This window comes from Artemia franciscana, chromosome 1, assembly GCF_032884065.1.
Source record: "Artemia franciscana chromosome 1, ASM3288406v1, whole genome shotgun sequence".
Taxonomy (NCBI): domain Eukaryota; kingdom Metazoa; phylum Arthropoda; class Branchiopoda; order Anostraca; family Artemiidae; genus Artemia; species Artemia franciscana.
In genome coordinates this window covers 29,230,869-29,250,008 of record NC_088863.1, presented here as the reverse complement: position 1 = coordinate 29,250,008, position 19,140 = coordinate 29,230,869, and the positions used below count along the sequence as shown (strand labels likewise).

The following is a 19,140-nucleotide window of genomic DNA, read 5'->3' as shown; positions in this document are numbered from 1 at the left end:
TGGGAGGAAACTTGGTGGGAAAAATAAACACAAGTCCTAGATACATGATTGACATAAACGGAACGGATCCGCTCTCTTTGGGGTAGTTGGGGGGGTATTCCTGAAAAATTAGAAAAAATTAGATATTTTTAACTTACGAAGGAGTGATCGGATCTCAATAAAATTTGATATTTAGAAGGACACTGTGGCTCAGAGCTGTTATTTTAAACCCGACCGGATCTGTTGACATTGGGGGGGGGGGGTTGGGAGGGGGGAACCTAAAACTTGGAAAACACTTAGAGTGGAGGGATCGGGATGAAACTTGGTGGGAAAAATAATCAGAAGTCTTACATACGTGATTTACATAATTGGAACGGATCCGCTATATTGGGGGGGGGGGTTAATTCTGAAAAATAAGAAAAAATTACGTAGTTTTAACTTGCGAAGGAGTGATCGGATCTTCATGAAACTTCATATTTAGAAGGACCTCGTAACTCAGATCTCTTATTTTAAATCTTAACCGGATCAAGCGTAATTGGGGGGGGGGGGGGCAGTTGGGGGGACCGCAAATCTTAGAAAATACTTAAAGCGGTGAGATCAGGATGAAACTGGATGGGAAGAATAGAAACCTGTCTAAGATACGTGACTGGCATACCCGGACCGGATCTGCTCTCTTTGGTGGAATTGGGGGAGGGGATAATTTTGAAAATTGAGGTATTTGTAACTTACGAAAGGGTGACCAGATCTTAATGAAATTTTAATCTTAAAGATCTTAATGACCAGAGTGACATTGGGGGGAGTTGGAGGGGGAAACCGGAATTTTTGGAAAACGTGAAAATTGGGGTATTTTTATCGTACGAATAGATGATCGGATCTTAATGAAATTTGATTTTTAGAAGGAATTCATGTCTCAGAGCTCTTATTTCAAATCCCGACCAGATCTTTTGACGTTGGGGGGAGTTGGAGGGGGAAATCTTGGAAAAGCACTTGGAGTGGAGGAATCGGGATGAAGCTTGGTGGATAGAATAAACAAATGTCCTTGATACGTGATTGACAGAATCGTACTGGATTCGCTCTCTTTGGAGAAGTTGGGGGGAGGGGTTCAGTGATTTGGTGAGTTTGGTGCTTCTGGACGTGCTAGGACGATGAAAATTGGTAGGCGTGTCAGGGAGCTGCACAATTTGACTTGATATAGTCGTTTTCCCAGATTCGACCATCTGGGGGGCTAAAGGGAGAGGAAAAATTAGAAAAAATTAGGTATTTATAAATTACGAGTGGGTGATCGGATCTTAATGAATTTTGATATTTAGAAGGACATCGTGACTCAGAGCTCTTATTTTAAATCCTGACCGGCATTAAGCCTCTTATTATCCTTTTTAAATCAATCTATTGATTCATAGAATTTTGTTAGAGCTCATACCATATGATCTCTTGGCTCTTAGCTCTTCTTAGCTCTTCTCGCCTCGTCACAAGTGCCATATGAGCTCTTAGCTCTTGTTTTTTCCTCTTTTCGTAAGTGCAGGTAGAAACTGTCTAATTTTTTATTCTTTTTTTTTTCCTTATCTACATTAACATCTTGTTGATAAAAATATTGTCATTGATGTTTTTGGACTGACAATTGTACATATAGAAAATACACATTTCTCTTTTAGGATTGTAGAAAAACTGTGTTCGATAGTCGAAAATACGGAAAAAAATCCGAGGCTGCTGATAATTGGAATTGCCCAGTCAAAGGCAAATCTTCATTCAAAACTAGCTGTTAACCAGGGCCGTCATTTTTTCACTTATTTTTTTGAGCTGAAAAACCCAAATAAGGTAAGGTTCAATCCGAAACCGATAAGAATGATCAAAAAATAAAGAATAGCTGCTGCTCTGAGTGTACTGTTGCTCATTAGTGCGTACGGGTAATGTCTTAGGAAACGGGCTATCATCAAATTTTCCACATGAAAAAGGGTTGTACACAGATCCATTGAGGGAAAAACTTGAAACCTCTCTTAGGGGGAGGACTTTTCCTCCCTCCAATTTGGATTAAGAGCAGTTTTTTTTAATTTAACTGCAATATAAAAGGAGCAGCTAACATCAAGTTTTTTTTATCCTTCTTTGCTTTTCTTTTTCAAAAACAAAGTCTAAAAACTCATCATTGAAGTTATGGAGCTAAATATTTCTCAGAAACTTCAATTAATGTACGTCTAAGAACACCTGTGGCAAGATTCTATTTCTCGGGAACTATTATATATGTCTTTTTTTACATAACAGTTAATGCACCACTACTTAAACAGTTAAATAGTTAATAGGCAGCAAAACAGTAGGTAACAGTAGTTACAGGAAATAGTTAATGTATAATAGCACTGTATAATCATAGGAAAGCCAACGCTTAATTTTTCCAAGTTCCTTAATTTTCATAAAAATAAGCAATGCAAGTTTTAAAATCACATTCAGGCTATTTAATTGTATGAAAAAATTTTGAGGTGTCCGAGTGGTGTAGTTGGTTCATCTTATTACTTCTGTTAATACATATGCAATTTAGTAGAATTTTTTAGCTCCTACACCTCGAAATAGGCATTTTAGATTTAAGTACGTGTAACTTGCCTGTAACACACTCAAATAGCCAATTCCTTTTGAAAAGATTGTCCTTTACTTTCTTTTTCATAAGGTTTACCTTGTTTTGTCTCGTCTTTTTGTTTTCATCATTGGTATAGTTTAACGTTGCCAGTAACTGAAAGACCTTTTTCCAAGTCTGTTGCCAGGGCCAGAAGTATAATCAGTATCTTAGAAGGGGATGTAAGGGACGTCTTTTTTATGCTCAATGTTCAGCTAATCCAGAAGAATTTAATTGTGAAACTAATTTATTTAAGAATTTGCGATTTTTGTAATCATAGTTAAAAATTCTGACTAAGCCTAAACCATCGTACCTACCTCAAGAACTATTCGATAAGGAGATAGTACATCTTTACTATTGAAATAAAGCACATTTTGAGAAGTAAATCAATCGCGTCTTCTAAAGCCTATTGAAATAAATGGAACCCAGGAACGACATAAAAGTTTTGATGTAACCTGAGCGTAGACTTTTATCTCGGGTAATTGCATTTACAAAAGTTGCTAAATTTTATTTCCACTTTGGTCAATAAGCCTTAGAAGTAATGCTGTTCTGACTTTTTACTTTCGATATTTTCAAGGTCAGCCAAAAATCAAGGTCAGCAATCAGCTCTGCCACCCAATATCTTCACAGATAATATCTGTGAAGATAATACACAGATAATATCTGAACAATACGACCGATTTCTTAGAGGGTCTAGAGAAAATAGAATAAATTTTCCCCTTAATTGTCTCATTTAATGGAAAAACAGTTTTGTCGTTATTTTGTAATAAAATAGATGTTTATGCCCTATGTTTATGGGTGCTATTTTATGAGTTATGTGAAAAAACAAAAAACAGCTATGATTTACTGATTTTCATTAGAAGTGTAATTTTTATATTTTCTAGTTTTCATTCCATACTCCTCTGTGTTCATCTTTTGTATGTAAAGAGGGCATAAATAAATTATTATTATTATTATAATACCTGCCAATATCTTCACAGATATTGTGAAGATATTGGCTTCGTGATAGTTGCAGACACTAAGGAAAATTTGAGTATTCTGCAAGAATGTCCCGTTTTGAGTGAACGTGTTTTGGCTGTACTTAGTTGAAGTAATTTTTATGGCACTTGGTATTTACCAAGTGACATATAGCGATCGCAATTCTGTCGGTCTGTCTGTCCCGGTTTTGCTAGTTTAGGCACTTCCTTACGAGCTAGGACGATGAAATTTGACAGGCGTATCAGGGACCAGACCAGATTAAATTGAATATAGTCATTTCCCTGATTCGACAACCTTGAGAGAGGGAGTGGGGGGGGGGAAGGTTAATTCGAAAAAATTAGAAAAATGAGGCCTTTTTAACTAACGAACAGGTGATCGGATCTTAATGAAACTTGATATTTAGAAGGATATCGTGTCCCAGAGATTTTATTTTAAATGCCGACCGGATCCGGTGACATTGGGAGGAGTTGGTGAGGGAAACCTAAAATCTTGGAAAACGCTTAGAGTGGGGGGGGGGTCGGGATGAAACTTGGTGCGAAAAATAATCATAAGCTATAGAAATGCGATTGACCTAACCGGATTCGGATAAATTAGAAAAAATGAAGTATTTTTAACTTACGAATGGGTGATCAGATCTTAATGAATTTTTGATATTTAGAAGGATCTTGTGCTTCAGAGCTCTTATTTGAAATCCTGACCAGATATGGTTAAATTGGGGGGAGTTGGAGGGGGAAACCGAAAATCTTTGAAAACGTGAAAATTGAGGTATCTTCATCTTACGAATTGGTGATCGGATCTTAATGAAACTTAATATATAGAAAGATCTTATGTCTCAAATGCCCCATTTTCAATTCGAATCGGATCCGAGGACATAAGGCGTTGGAGGGAGGAAACAGAAATCTTGGAAAACTCTTAGAGTGGAGAGATCGGGATGAAACTTGATTGAAAGAATAAGCAAAAGTTCAAGATACGTGATTGATATAATTGGAACCGATCCGCTCTATTTGGGGGAGTTGGGGGTATTTCCAGTGCTTCGGCGAGTTGGGTGCTTCTGGACGTGCTAGAACGATGAAAATTGGTAGGCATGTCAGGGACCTGCACAAATCGACTTGATAAAGTCGTCTTTCCCGATTCGACCATCTGGGGAGCTGAAGGGAAAGGAAAATCGAAAAAAAAATAGGTATTTTTAACTTACGAATCGGTGACCAGATCTTAATGAAATTTGATATTTAGAAGGACTTTGTGTCTCAGAGCTCTTATTTTAAATCCCGACCGTATCCGGGCACATTGGGGGAGTTGGAGGTGGAAACGGGAAATCTTGGAAAACTCTTAGAGTGGAAAGACCGGGATAAAACTTGGTAGGAAGAATAATCACAAGTTCCAGATAGGTGATTGACATAACCGGACTGAATCCGCTCTCTTTGGGGGATTTGGGGGCGGGGTTGTTAATTCGGAAAAATTAGAAAAATTGAGTTATTTTTAAATTAAGAATGGGTAACCAGATCTTAATGAAATTTGATATTTAGAAGGAACTTATGTCTCAGAGCTCTAATTTTAAATCCCGACCAGATCTGGTGACATTAGGGGGAGTTGGAGGGGGAAACAGGAAATCTTGGAAAATGCTTAGAGTAGACAGATCGGGATGAAACTTGGTGGGTAGAATAAGCAAATGTTGTAGATACGTGATTGACGTAACCGGACTGGATCCACTCTCTTTGGGGGAGTTAAGGGGGTCCAGTGCTTTGGCGAGTTCGGTGCTTCTGGACGTGCTAGGACGATGAAAATTTGTAGGCGTGTCAGGGACCTGCAGTATTTCTCGATTTGACTATCTGGAAAGCTGAAAGGAGAGGAAAAATTAGAAAAAGTGAGGTATTTTTAACTTACGAGTGGGTGATCGGATCTTAATGAATTTTGATATTTAGAAGGATATTGTGTCTCAGAGCTCTTATTTTAAATCCCGACCGGCATTATGTCTCTGATTTTACTTTTAGATCAATCTATTGATTCTTAAAATTTTGGTAGAGCTCATGCCCATATGAGCTCTTGGCTCTTCCGACCTCGTCACAAGTGCCATATGAGCTCTTAGCTCTTGTTAAAGATAAAATGTAGACTTCAATTTTGATTATATACATTCAACTTTTCATGTTTACTGTTGTGTTTAATCATTGGTAGTGTATAAACTCGTTGTAATTTCTCACTTTTCAGACCTCGAAATGGGTTTTCCAGGTTTAAGCACGTGTAACTTGCATGAGACAAACTCGAATAGCCAGTTCTAAATGAATTGCCCATTCTTTGCTTTTTCAAATCAGTTACCTTTTTCCCGTTCTTTTTTCATTTGTCATAGGTATAGTTTAGCGTGCCAGTAACAGAAAGGCCTTATTTAAGTCTGTTGCCAGAGCCACAAGTTTTATCAAAATTTTTGAAGGGGATATAAGGGACATCTTTATCAACCTTTTACTTATCAAGGTTGAAATCTTGCTAAAAATTAGACTGTTGTAAAATTGTAGTGATCCTACTGCCATTTTAAGTGCAATTTTTTTACCGATTGGTTGCCCAAAAAGGGGGGGGGTGATTTTTGAAGATAAAATGTAGACTTTAGTTTAATTATATGCATAAATAATTTCCTAGGCCACACTGCTTTTCCATTTACGAAAAATTAAGGGATAAAATGGGGATAATTTAAATAAAGCCGTGGAACAAAAAAAACATTAATTAATAAAAAAAAAATCAGAATATTTCGGCTCCACATCCTGGAGAATTTCTAAATGGAAAGAAGAAAAAAAACTTTGAAGAAGAAAAAACATTTTTTAAATTAAAACCATCTAAAAAACGACAAACTAAACTGGAGAAAGGGGAGAAAGAAAACTGGAGAAAGAAAGACAGAAAAAACTAAGAAATGAAAAAAAATAATTGTATAAACAGCTTCCAGAATTGCTGTTACTCTGTGAACAAGACAAAAACGAATGTCTATAGTGCAAAAAACGTAATTCTCCTCTTTACAATCAGTGAATAAATGGGATCTATTAAAAATGAAGATTATATTTGGAAAAAGGTCATAAACCCCAGGTTATTTAAATACAACTTGTCATTTTTACAGTTATATTTAATTATTTCAGATGCAAAGATTAAAACTGCTGCAAATGATATGTCCAAGTTTTTTACCTGGTGAAACTGATGAAAATTTTGACGAACTTTTGAATCGTATGGAAGGCTATTCAGCTGCAGATATTAAATGCGTTGCAGAAAGAGCTTTTGACTTTTCTTTTCAGAGACATAGTTCACAGGGTGAGAAAAATTTATTCTTGCTGTTATTAGAATCGATAAAAATCACATTATTATTGGATAATACAAACTTAAAAAAAAAAGTTAAGCATAAAAATTGACGACGTTACATAGGACACTATCGCATCAATAATTTTCTTAAAAATAGGCATATTGTTAAAAATAAAAGTAATAGTACTCGTTTTTGTAGTGTTTGCTTTTATATTTATTGCTAGAATATTGCATATCTCCTTTTTGTTTGAATTCCTTGTTTCTTTGATTGTTATTTTCAGTTTTGAAAATTAAGGGGCTATCTTCCTGTATTTATACAGCACGGCAATTGAAAGAAATGAAGATTAAAAATAAAGGACTTTCGTGAAATCACAAGCTACAAGATTAAGGCTTGTAGTTATTATAGGCTACGCTAAAAGAGAAGACCTGTCTCGGATTGTACTTCAACATTAACACCAGGTCTTTAACTTTTGTAGAACCATTAATGACCAAATATTAATAAAATCTATTCTTATGAATTTAAAATTGTTTGTCGGATCTTATTCTTGGCTTTAGCTGGATGCATGGCGGACTGACGTCTCGGAGGTCAAGCCAGGGCTTGTGCCGTGACTGATAATGAAGTGGCTCTGTCAACAATTAAATAAAAAAACAATTTTTTTTAAATGAAAGTAAGGAGCGACATTAAAACTTAAAACGAACAGAAATTACTCCGTATATGAAAGGGGCTTTTTCTCCTCAAGCCTCGCTCTATACGCTAAAGTTTGACTCTTTCTCTTAACTCTACTTTTTAAAACAGTAAAAAACTTTAGCATAAAGAGCGGGGGGGCGTTGAGGAGAAAAAGCCCTTTCATATACGGAGTAGTTTCTGTTCATTTTAAGTTTTAATGTCGCTCCTTACTTTCATTTAAAAAAAAACTTGTTTTTTTTTTTATTTAATTTCTGGACGTTTTTGAATTAATGCATGTTTTGATCTTGGCTCTCCGCACATAAATGATTAAAACGAAATTTGCATATTAATTTGTTTTGGCTAATTGGATTTCTCATAGTTTAATCGGAAGATTTTGAGAAAAAAGGAGCGAGGGAGGAGACCTAGTTGCCCTCCAATTTTTTGATTACTTAAAAAGGTAACTAGAGCTTTTAATTTTTTACGAATTTTCATTAATAAAAAATATACGTAACTTACGTAACGAACTTCTATATTCGTATGTTTTTATTGCGTATATGAAGGGGTTCACCCCTCGTCGACACTAAAGCTTAAATTACCACGCTCTTTACACTAAAGCTTAAATATTGTCCTAAGTCCTTAAAAATGACCCCTGAATCACAAAGGTCATAGAATAAATAGTTGAAATTACTAAAAATACTTTAGCGTAAAGAGCGAGGTATTACGAGGAGGTAAACCCCTCGTATGCGTAATAATTTCTGTTCGTTTTAAGTTTTAATGCTGCTCCTCACTTTCAGTAGAAAAAACTTTTCATATTTATTTTTTCACTGTTTTTTTAAATAATGCTAGAAAATCCTGCGACCCTTCATTGAAAATCTCTTCCTCCATGAGAAGTTCCTCCATGGAAAGATCCTCCCACGTAACCCCCCTCCCCCTCAACTCTCCCCCAAACCCAAAAATCCCCCTGAAAACGTTTCTACATTTCCCATTAACCATTACTGTATGTAAACACAGGTCAAAGTTTGTAACTTGCAGCCCCTCCCACGGGGACTTCGGGGAGTAAGTCGTCCCCCTAAGACATAGTTATTAGGTTTTTCGACTATGATGAATAAAATGGCTATCTCAGAATTTTGATCCAGTGACTTTGGGGAAAAATTTTTTTGGTCACTTAAAAAGGGCACTAGAACTTTTCATTTCCGTTAGAATGAGCCCTCTTGCGAAGGACCATTGAGTCGATACGATCACCCCTGGGAGAAAAAAACAAATAAACACGCATCCGTGATTTGTCTTCTGTCAAAAAATGCGAAATTCCACATTTTTGTAGATAGGAGCTTAAAACTTCTACGACAAGGTTCTCTGATACGCTGAATGTGATGGTGTGATTTTCGTTAAGATGGTATGACTTTTAGAGGGTGTTTCCCTCTATTTTCTAAAATGACGCAAATTTTCTCAGGCTCTTAACTTTTAATGGGTCAAAATAATCTTGATGAAATTTATATATTTAAAATCAGCATTAAAATTCGATTCTTTTGATGTAACTATTGGTATCAAAATTTCATCTTTTAGAGTTTTGGTTACTATTGAGCCGGGTCGCTCAATAGTATTATTTTTTTGATCAGGGGTATTTTTGATCAGCTACGGTTTGAGAAAAGGCTTGATTCCATCTAGCTCAAAGACTACTATGCAAAATTCTATGCACTTTATGCCAAACTGAAGCTGCATTATTTAACTGAACATTGGAAAAAACGTCTAAACCTCCATAGGTCCAACCTTTCAAAGTAATCAGAGGATTTCTTTGGAAAAAGAGGGGAGAGCATATGAATCGTTGAAATCCCAACTGTTCAACTCTCACACAGGGTTGGAAGCATTGAAGTGTTTTTAGCCCACAATTCTTCCTTTTTCAGTAGATGGAAGGTGGCTTTGAGCCAATGGGAAGGCGAATCCCTTGGGAGCCTTTGGAGGGTGAATCTCCCTCTCGTTATGTTCTATGCACGTATGTGTGAAAACCGTGTTTTGATTATACTCTTACAATTAAGAAAATCTAATATGTACCGTTGTGACGGCGATATGTAACTTCTGAATTAAAATCTGTGCAGTGGGAGTATTTTATGAAGTAGATTTGTTGAATTGGACCAATGTTTTTAGATTTGGCAAACTTGAAAGTAGAGTATGATGATGTCGAAAAAAGTTTGAACGGATACGTCCCAACCAGCCTTCAAGGTATCAGTCTAATGAAAAATTCAACTATTAAGTGGAATGATATCGGTGGTCTAAAACAAGTGAAAAAGACATTGGTTGAAACTCTCGAGTGGCCTGCAAAGGTGAGTTTGCTGTTTGCTCCAAATGTCAAGCCACACTTTTTATTTATTTATTATATTTCAAGTTCGGTTATCCAAGTAATGGATTTTTAGTAAATTTTTGCTGAATGGAGTTGGAGTAATAGGAATAATGAAAGATCCTTCGGGATCTGAGTTCAAGTCAGAGTTTTGGAATCGCATAAAGGCTGAAGGCAAATTCTCTTAAATACTACTAAAAAGTGGCAATAATAAACAAAATGAATATTGTAGGGCAATTATAGTGAATACGTTTTTTTGGAACCATAATACTATATTACTACTACATAAACAATAGGAGTTGGAGCCGGAGTTCTTTCTTTTTTAAGGAAAATTTTTGAAGTCGGAGCAATTATGTTTAGAGTCACAGGAGTCCGAGTTACTCATCGGTGGTAAAGAGGACCAACTCCACAGATATGTATTTATGGACTTTAATGCGTAACTTCATTTGTTTGCTATTTGGTTATTATTTCGAGAACTTTATTATATTTTATATCCCAACCAAAAATTTGGCCTAAACAAATTATATCTTATTTAGATCCTGCACAGAAAACGCATGATAAACAGAAAAGTTCATGAAAAGGAATTTTGTAACCAAATATTGAACATCCGAGACTACTAATGGTGCGGGTATGCTTTACAAGCGTACAGTATAACGGGAATAAGTTCATGACAAAGGAATACTGTAACCAAATACTGAACATCCAAAACTACTAATGGTACGAATATACTTCACAAACATATGGGTATAAGTTCATGACAGAGGAATATTGAATATCTGAGACTACTAATGGTACGGGTATACTTTACGAAAAAACGAGTATACCGGGTATGAATTCATGACAAAGGAATATTGTAACCAAATATTGAACATCTGAGACTACTAATACTAGGGGTATACTTTATTTATTTTTTTTCTTGATGTTCCACCAAAACCAGAATTTCGCTTCTCCTGTAGAATTTAGATTATTAAAAGTTATCCCTTGGCTGGTGCAATTACAATAGTTGTTTTTAAAACTGTCATTCTGGGTGCCATTTCTAGCCTTCCCGCTCAATATCAGTATATTCCTTCTATCATTTTTATCTGTTGCCTCGTATCTTCTTTAGTTTTCCAGCTTTATTTTTAAATTTTAAATGTAGAAAGATGGGATACATACCTTCTTTGGCTTGTGTAAATCGCTAAAACTTGGAATTTTTGATGTTTGAATTTTACCTGCCAAACCTTAGAGAGCTAGAAAAAAGAACCTTACTTGAAATAACAGATGACATAAAAGCATTATATTTCTTGTTGCCCATTATAGCAAGAAGTTGCAACCTTATACCATGTCTTACGGCATTAAAATGCTACATAATTATTTTAGGGACTTTGACATGGTGTAAAATACAAGCATTTGTGTGTCTTGTGGAATGGGAATCATTTACTGTTTTATGCTGGCTTTTTTTTCTTAGTTCAGTCGAATTATGCTTCTTTCTCTATTTTTCCTGACTTATAAAATCTTAAAAGTATATGTACATCGTTTGTAATAATCATGTAAATCATAAACATTTTTTGTTGTAATATTTAAGATTCTTTTTCTTTGTTTGAACTATTTGTTAGTATTTTTTGTTGTTGTTGTTTTCTTAGAAACAGCAACAACTGTGATTTTCTCCTTAGTATTTACTCCTTCCCTACTCTTTTCGGTTTATATGTTTGTGATGTTTGTCATTACGGTTCCATTTCCATCTCTGGATATGAGGGCTTCATTTTCTTTATTATCTCACATTCTTATTTATTCACTTTGCATGTCGATTATGTATATTTTACCCACTATTTTGAGTTTTATTTAATTTTTCAGCAGCCTTTTATTCAGAGCTGTCTTTCAGTTTGTATTTGAAGGAGGAGATGTAACAGCTATAAATTTTTTTGGACGAGGGACTTTGGAAGGTTCTGTCTTATAATTTAAGTGTTCCATTTTATGTGCATTCTTTGATTTTCAAATTCCTTTCTCCAATCTTCCTGCCAATAATTTCTCCGTTTTTCAACCTTTTATCTCCTTTTTTCTCACAAATGAAGTAAACCAAACTCATTGTTTCAGTTTCCGAAATTGTTTGCTCAAATCCCAATTCGACTTCGTTCAGGAATCCTTTTATATGGTCCATCTGGTACTGGTAAGACAATGTTAGCTTCAGCTGTTGCCAGGGAATGTGGAATTAATTTCATTAGTATCAAGGTATCTTTTATCCTAGCTTCATTTAATATCTTTGGAAGAAGAAATGATTTTAACCAGAAGTAAAAGGAAACAAAAAAGAAAATTAATTTTCAAAAATGTATAATGTGAAGACGCTCTTGGAATCATTAAAGCAGGGTTGCCAAGTCATTATGTCTTCTAATGCAATTAAAATTAGTGAATTTAACTTAACGATATTAGCCACTAAAACCCATCTTAAGAGGGCATTTAAAAATTACTTGTTATGTTTCTATATAGGAAATAGAGGAGTTTTTTTTTTGTGATCAATTTACGTTATTCAACTGACGCAAAGCACTGTAAGAAAAAAAAGCAAATGTGTCATCGCGTGGTATTGTATCGGGATTATTAATATTCTTCAGAAAGAACTTCTGAACGTCGATGGATTAAATTGTCTTCTTCGATGAAAGAGACAAAGAGGTGGTTCCGCTTATAAATAAATCAAAAGCTTATGAGGTTTGGAAAATGACACTCGGGAAAATATAATGCGGGCATTCATATTCATAACAACGGGGGCTGGGAATAAGTAAATTTCTATTTGAAAAATAATGTGTGATGGTATGAATTGCTATACAAAAAAGTTGTTGAAATAGATGTTTTTGTCCAGGATGAAATATCAACCTCTTCAGTAGCTGGGTGGCATAAAAAGAGCTATCATTAGAAAGTTTTTCGACATTGTATTGCGTGCGTTAAAAAGAGTATCTTACAGAAGTCTAGTTTTTGTAGCTTAAAAATTGCATGCCATTCTTTTTCAGCATTATCAAAATAACGTGAATGCAGAGGTTACATACGCTATTTTGATGCCTGAAAATTCTTTATTGGTAATAAAACTATAGCTTTAAAAAATAGAATTTTATAAACGAAACGAAACTGAGAAGCATTGATTTTTTTTATGCTGAATTTAAACTTATAAAATTCGATAAATCTAAAGTTTACCATTAAGATTTAATAGCTTAGGAAATTTTACAATTTTCTTAGGAATAGGGGAAACACCGCCAAAAAAGAAGATGGTTTTGATTTAAATTATTGTCATCAAATTCAACGTTTCTGATAATTCTACATCGGTGGTCTTAACCCTTATATATGAAATTAAAAAAATTCGTATTTTCCCCGAGAAGGATAGTCACGGATGCGTCTTTATATTATTATAATCCTTATTTCCAGCTGTGTTTTCTGCTCCTCATAATATCGAAAAATGAAAATCACCGCCATAGCTAAGATTCCTGAAAAAAAAAAGAAGTGAATGGGAATTAACAGCTTAAAATATCTACTGATTCTACTGATCCTGAAATTCTTAATAATGTTGGACTTAGATAAAAAAAGAAAAACCTTTAAAACATGTTTTGTTTTCAATAAATTGCAAACTATGTTCGGGGTCTTTGGAAGGCACTGGGGTATCAGCACTACTCTTATTTTGTTATATAGTTTTATTCTCGCTCGCTTTCTCGCTCGCTCGCTTTCTCGCTCGCTCGCTTTCTTATTTTCTGCTCGTTTTGAGTTTGACTAGGCTACTTATTGTTATTTCTGTTCATTTTGGCTTCATTTATTTATTGATTATGATTTATGGTATTTTTGCGCTTGAAAAATTATCTTACTTTATTTCTTCTCATCTTTGGCCTGATGTAGCTCTTTGTCTCTCTTTGAAAAACTTCTTTTGTGGAAAAATATTTTTTTAATTAATATCTTCGTTTTTAATTAACATAGTTCTTCTTAATGGTAAAGAAAAGAATATTTTCAATCTTTGGCCTACTAAAAGAATCCAGATTGTGGCTTATGCCAAATTTTTTCAAGATCTCTTTTTAGTATTCGCCCTTTTGAAAATCTTGACTTATAGTATCTGTTGATTTACTTTTACACTTTCTCAACTTCCCTGAAATATAAAACTTAATACCCTATTCTGTTCCTATGACATTGTATTTAGTCTATTTTGAAACCTGGAGGCAGTTAAACTCTTTTGATTTAGTTCAATAGCAAGAGCAGAATTAGTAATAATAGTAGTCCTGAAATTTTCAACCCAGTACCCTCAGTAGTTCTTGAGATATTGCTAAGACGTTTTATTGACAACCAGCTTACATATAGTGTGTTTTGGTCTAGTTCTACAGCCTCATAAACATACCGTGAAAGTCTCAACTTTGCAACCTATTCTAGTATTAAGAAATTCTATCTAAATATCTTGGCAACTTGTTCTTCATTGGCAACCTGGATAGGGGTGTAATTTGCTATGGGGCAGGGGGCAACTGTCCCCCCCCCATACCTAAGTTTCCTCCCTTCCCCGACCTCGGTTTGCCCCCCCCTCCCCAACTGAAATTTAGTTGCTTCCAAAATCTTGTCGAAACTAAGATAAACCTGTATAATTCAAGCATTAACAGAAACAGATTAGTTTTTGCATATTTACCTTTATAGTACTATAAGTTACCTTTGTATAGCACTGTAAATTACCTTTATAGTACTTTTAAAGTACTAAATAGTTCCTTTACGGTATCAAGTGGATTATTTTTTTTTTTAGTTTTACTGTCATTTTCTTGATTTGGGAAAATTGGCTCTAACTTTGCCCTCCCCCCTCCCCCGGATTTTGACGAAATTACGCCCCTGAACCTGAATGCACTTTAGCTGTTTTGATTTAGTTCAATAGTAGCAGTAAGAATAGCAGTACTAGTAGTAAAAGGGGTTGCAAGATTGGTAGCCCTGTGAGTTTCAGCTTAATACCCTAAGGCAGTGGTTCTCAAATATCGATACTGCACCCCTTTTTACCCACAAAAAATTTTGGGTGCTCGTTCTCAGTTACTGGTACTAAGTAAATTATAGCTAAAATATAAATAAAATTGCCAGCCCTAGAGTTAAAGGGTTGTCTAATTTTTTTGCTGGCCGGCCGTGTACCCGCTAAAAATGTAACCCCAAGGGGTACGCTTATCACAATTTGAGAACCAGTGCCCTAAGGTGTTGCTAGGGTATTGCTAATACTAATACTACTACTAATAACTCACTGCAGCACCAAGCCGCCTGAGGCCAACACAGCTACGCACGCTCCTCCTCCAACCTATCTATTTAAAGCCTCCCTCTTTACACCCTCCCAGGAAGTTCCCATTTCCTTTAAATCTTTATTTATGGCATCCTCCCAACCCAGACAGAACGACCTGCTTTCCGTGTAGCCCTAGACGGTTGGCCAAAAAGGACAATCTTCGGTAATCTGTCATCCTTCATCCGTAGAACGTGGCTTAGCCATCTCAACCTTTCTTTCATTATAGCCCCAGAAAGCGAAATTGAACCACACTTTTCGTACAACCTACTGTTTGAAATACGGTCAGTCAGCCGGGTACCCAAAACAATCCGTAGGCAATTTCTCTGGAAAACATCTAGTAAATTGTCATCTGCTTTTCGGAGTGCCCATGCTTCAGAGCCAATTTGACCACTGTCATCACTGTAGCTTCCAATATTCTAATCTTGGTTTGTAGACTTATCTTTCTATTCTTCCAAACTTGTTTTAACTGTGAAAAAACACCCTGAGCCTTAGCTATTCTACTTTTAACATCTTCAAAGCTCCCACCATCTTTACTAATAATACTACCAAGGTAACTGAAGCTCCCAACCTGATGAATCTTTTCGTTACCTAATGTCACCTGTTCATCTTCACTTATTCCTAGCCTTAGTGACTTAGTCTTCTTAACATTAATTTTCAAGTCTATTTTAGCGCCCTGAACTTGTAAAACCTCTAAAAATTCATTCATTTTGCTCACACTTTCATCTAATATGCTTAAATCATCAGCATAATCTAAGTCCAGGAGCGTTCTTCCTTCCCATTTGATTCCATGGTCTCCAATCGCCGTTCCTGTGCTCCTTAAGACGAAGTCCATCAAAATGATCCATATAAAGGGGGATAGAACACAACCCTGCTTAACTCCTGATTTAATACAAAACCAGTTGCTAACCTCATTTCCTACCTTAACCGCAGCAGTATTATTCTCGTACATTACGCAAATCACTTTAATGTATTTTTCAGGTATACCATATAACGATAAGACCTTTGTTAATGCTGTTCTATCAACAAAATCGAAAGCTTACTCATAATCGATAAAACTGAGGACCAAAGGTGTTTGACAAGGAAGGGACTTCTCAATTATTAACCTAAGAGTGAAAATATGGTCGACACATCCTCTACCTTTTCTAAAACCGCATTGTTCTTCCCTTAAAACTTTGTCTACAGCATGTCTCAGTCTAAAAAGTATCATATTACTCAGTAATTTGCTACCTACAGAGACCAGACTAATGCCTCGATAATTACGACACTCGCTCTTGTCACCTTTCTTATACAGTGGTTTAATTAAGGTTTTCCTAAAATCATTGGGTACTTCCCCTATTGCTAATACACCCCTTTGATAATCCTCCCACATGTACATAGTGTGTTTTGATTCATTTCCACATCACTTCTCACATTCCCTGAAAGTTTTACTAATACCCTTGTCATTACCAATAGTTGTAGTCATAGTAGCAGAAGCTATAGTAAGAGCATTAGTAGTAGTATTAGTGGCAGTAGTAGTAGTATACGTACTAAGTAGTAATAGTATTCACATTGTGTCTTTAAGGTTTAGTTCAACGTCCTCTCCTCATACCCTGATAGTTTCAACTTAATACTTTAAGCCGTTTCTGAGATATTGTTAATACGCCTTTTGAATAACTTGTATTGACGTAATGTGTTTTGTTTTAGCCCAGGATCCACCTCAACAGTCCCTGAAAGTTCTGTATTATTACCATTAGCCTAAGTAACAGCAGTACTAATACCAGTGGTAGTACTACTACTGCTGTAGTAGTAGTATCTGCATAGTGCATTTTTACTTGTTCAACTTACCCCTCAACGTGCCTTGGAAGTCTCAAACTAGTACTCTAAGTCGTTCTTAAGATACTGCTAATGCGTCCTTTTGATTGCCTCTATACATATAGTGTGTTTCAATTTCATTTAAAATCCCCCCCAACATTTACTGATTCTTTTTTTATTAATTCCCATTAGCCCTAGTAGTTGTATTATTAAGAGCAGTAGAAATGGTAGTGGTAGTATGAAAAGTGTACCTTGTGGTTTGTCCAACATCCCCTCCAACATGCTCTGAAAGTTTCAACTTAATACTCTAAGCAGTTCCTGGGATATAGTTGTAACGCCCTTTTAATAACCTTCATCCACATAATATGTTTCGATTTACTTCAACATCCTCCTCAATATTCCCTAAAAGTTGTACCGAAATACCTTTAGTTTCAGCAGTACCAGTAGTAGTAGTCGTAGTAGCAGTTGTAGTACCCGTAGTAGTAGTAGTACCAGTTGTAGTAGGAGTAGTATGCACATAGTTCATTTTGGTTAGTTCAACATCCCCCTTAACATGCCCTGAATGTATCAACTTAATACCCTAAACCAGTGGTTCTCAAACTGTGGTACGCCCACCCCTTGGGGGTACAGAAGATTTTTTAGGGGATACCCGGCCGGCCAATGTGATGCGCAATTGAGTTTAAAAGGTTAAGGCTTTAAGATATGTTTAATGTTTTAACTATAATTTACTTACTACTGGTAAATGAGAAGGGGTACCTAAATGTTTTGTGGGTAAAAAGGGATACAGTGTCTAAATGAGTTCGGAAACCACTGCCCTAGACCATTCCTGGGATATTGCTGATACGCCCTTTTGGCAACTTGCATGCGCGGAGTGTGTCTTCATTTAGTTAATCATTTCAGTAAATATCCTCTGAAACTTTTATCTTCCTACCCTTAGCCCAAGTAGTAGTAGTCGTAGTAATATCAGTAGTAGTAGCAGAAGTAGTAACAGTATGCACAGTGTCTTTTGTTTAGTTCTACATCTCTCAACACGCCCTGATAGTTTCTAATTAACACCATAAGCTGTTCCAGAGAGGCTCCTCATGCATCCTTTTTGCAACCTGAGTACACAAAGTGTGTTTTGATTTGGTTTCACCTAAATAACCTTAGTCTCATTAGAAGTAGTAGTCGTAGCCGTAGTAATAGTAGCAATAGTGGTAACATACTGTTCAACATGCCCTGAGTTTAAACTTTAACCTAATAAGTTTAAACTTAATACTCTAAGCTATCCCTGAGATATTGTTTATGTGCCCTTTTGACAACCTGCTTGCATATATGTGTTCTAATTTTCTTGAAATTCCCCCTAAACGTTGCCTGAAAGTTTCACCTTAATACCATTAGTCTCACAAGTTGCATTAATTGTAGTAATAGTAGTTGTAGCATTATGCACATAGTGCTTTTTGGCTTGTTCAAAATCCGCCTCAACACAAACCGAAAGTTTCAACTAAATTATCTAAGCCTTTCCTGAAATATTGCCCAGATATTTCTGGTGCAGGATTTTGACAATCTACAGTCCAATAGTGTGTTTTGTTCAGCTCAACATCTCCCTAAACATTCTGTATAAGCTTCACCTTAATATCCTTAGCTTCAATAGTAGCAATAGCCTTAGTAGTATTAGTAGCAATATTTGCAGTATGTACATAGCATTTTTTTTTCAGACCCCCCCCCCCCCTCACCACCTGCTGAAGTTTCAATTTAGTACCGTAAATAGTTCTTAGGATACTGGTGATAAAACCTGTATACACATAGTGTGTTTTGATTTAGTTCAACATCCTCTCAAGATTTTCTGAAAATATCACCTGAATACCCTTAACTTTGGTAGCAGTAACAGCAGTAGTAGCGTGCAAATATTGTCTTTTGATTGGTTCAATATCCCCCACAATTAGCCCTGTTAGTATCAACCTGATACTCCAAGCAGTTCCTAGAATACGCCCTTCTGACAACCTGCATATACACAGTGTGTTTTGATTCAGTTCAACTCCCCCCTCCATTACACCCTAAAAGTTATACCTTTATACTCTTAGCCTCAGTAGTAATGAGAGTCGCAGTAGTAGTAGGGTTGTATTAGTAATCTCGTTTGCATACTTCACGTGAAAAGAAAGCTGAAGATCACTTTCAAGTTCCTACTGAACTGTGTGCTATTGCTACTAAATTTGGCAAGCACATACCAAAGGTCAAATGTTGTGATCAGTCAAATCTTTTGCCGTGATTTATTGAAGTAAAAACTTTTTGCAAATTTA

General features: G+C 35.8%; 1 protein-coding gene across 1 annotated transcript in view; it reads left to right on the top strand.

Annotated features, from left to right (window-relative positions):
* LOC136027993 (peroxisomal ATPase PEX1-like) overlaps positions 1-19,140 on the top strand; it is a gene marked incomplete in the record, with an annotated part of 82,546 nt that overhangs the window by 51,658 nt on the left and 11,748 nt on the right. Inside the window, 4 exon segments of the mRNA XM_065705558.1 lie at positions 1,632-1,794; positions 6,673-6,841; positions 9,639-9,814; positions 11,902-12,036. Of these exon segments, the coding sequence (XP_065561630.1) occupies positions 1,632-1,794; positions 6,673-6,841; positions 9,639-9,814; positions 11,902-12,036 (643 nt within the window).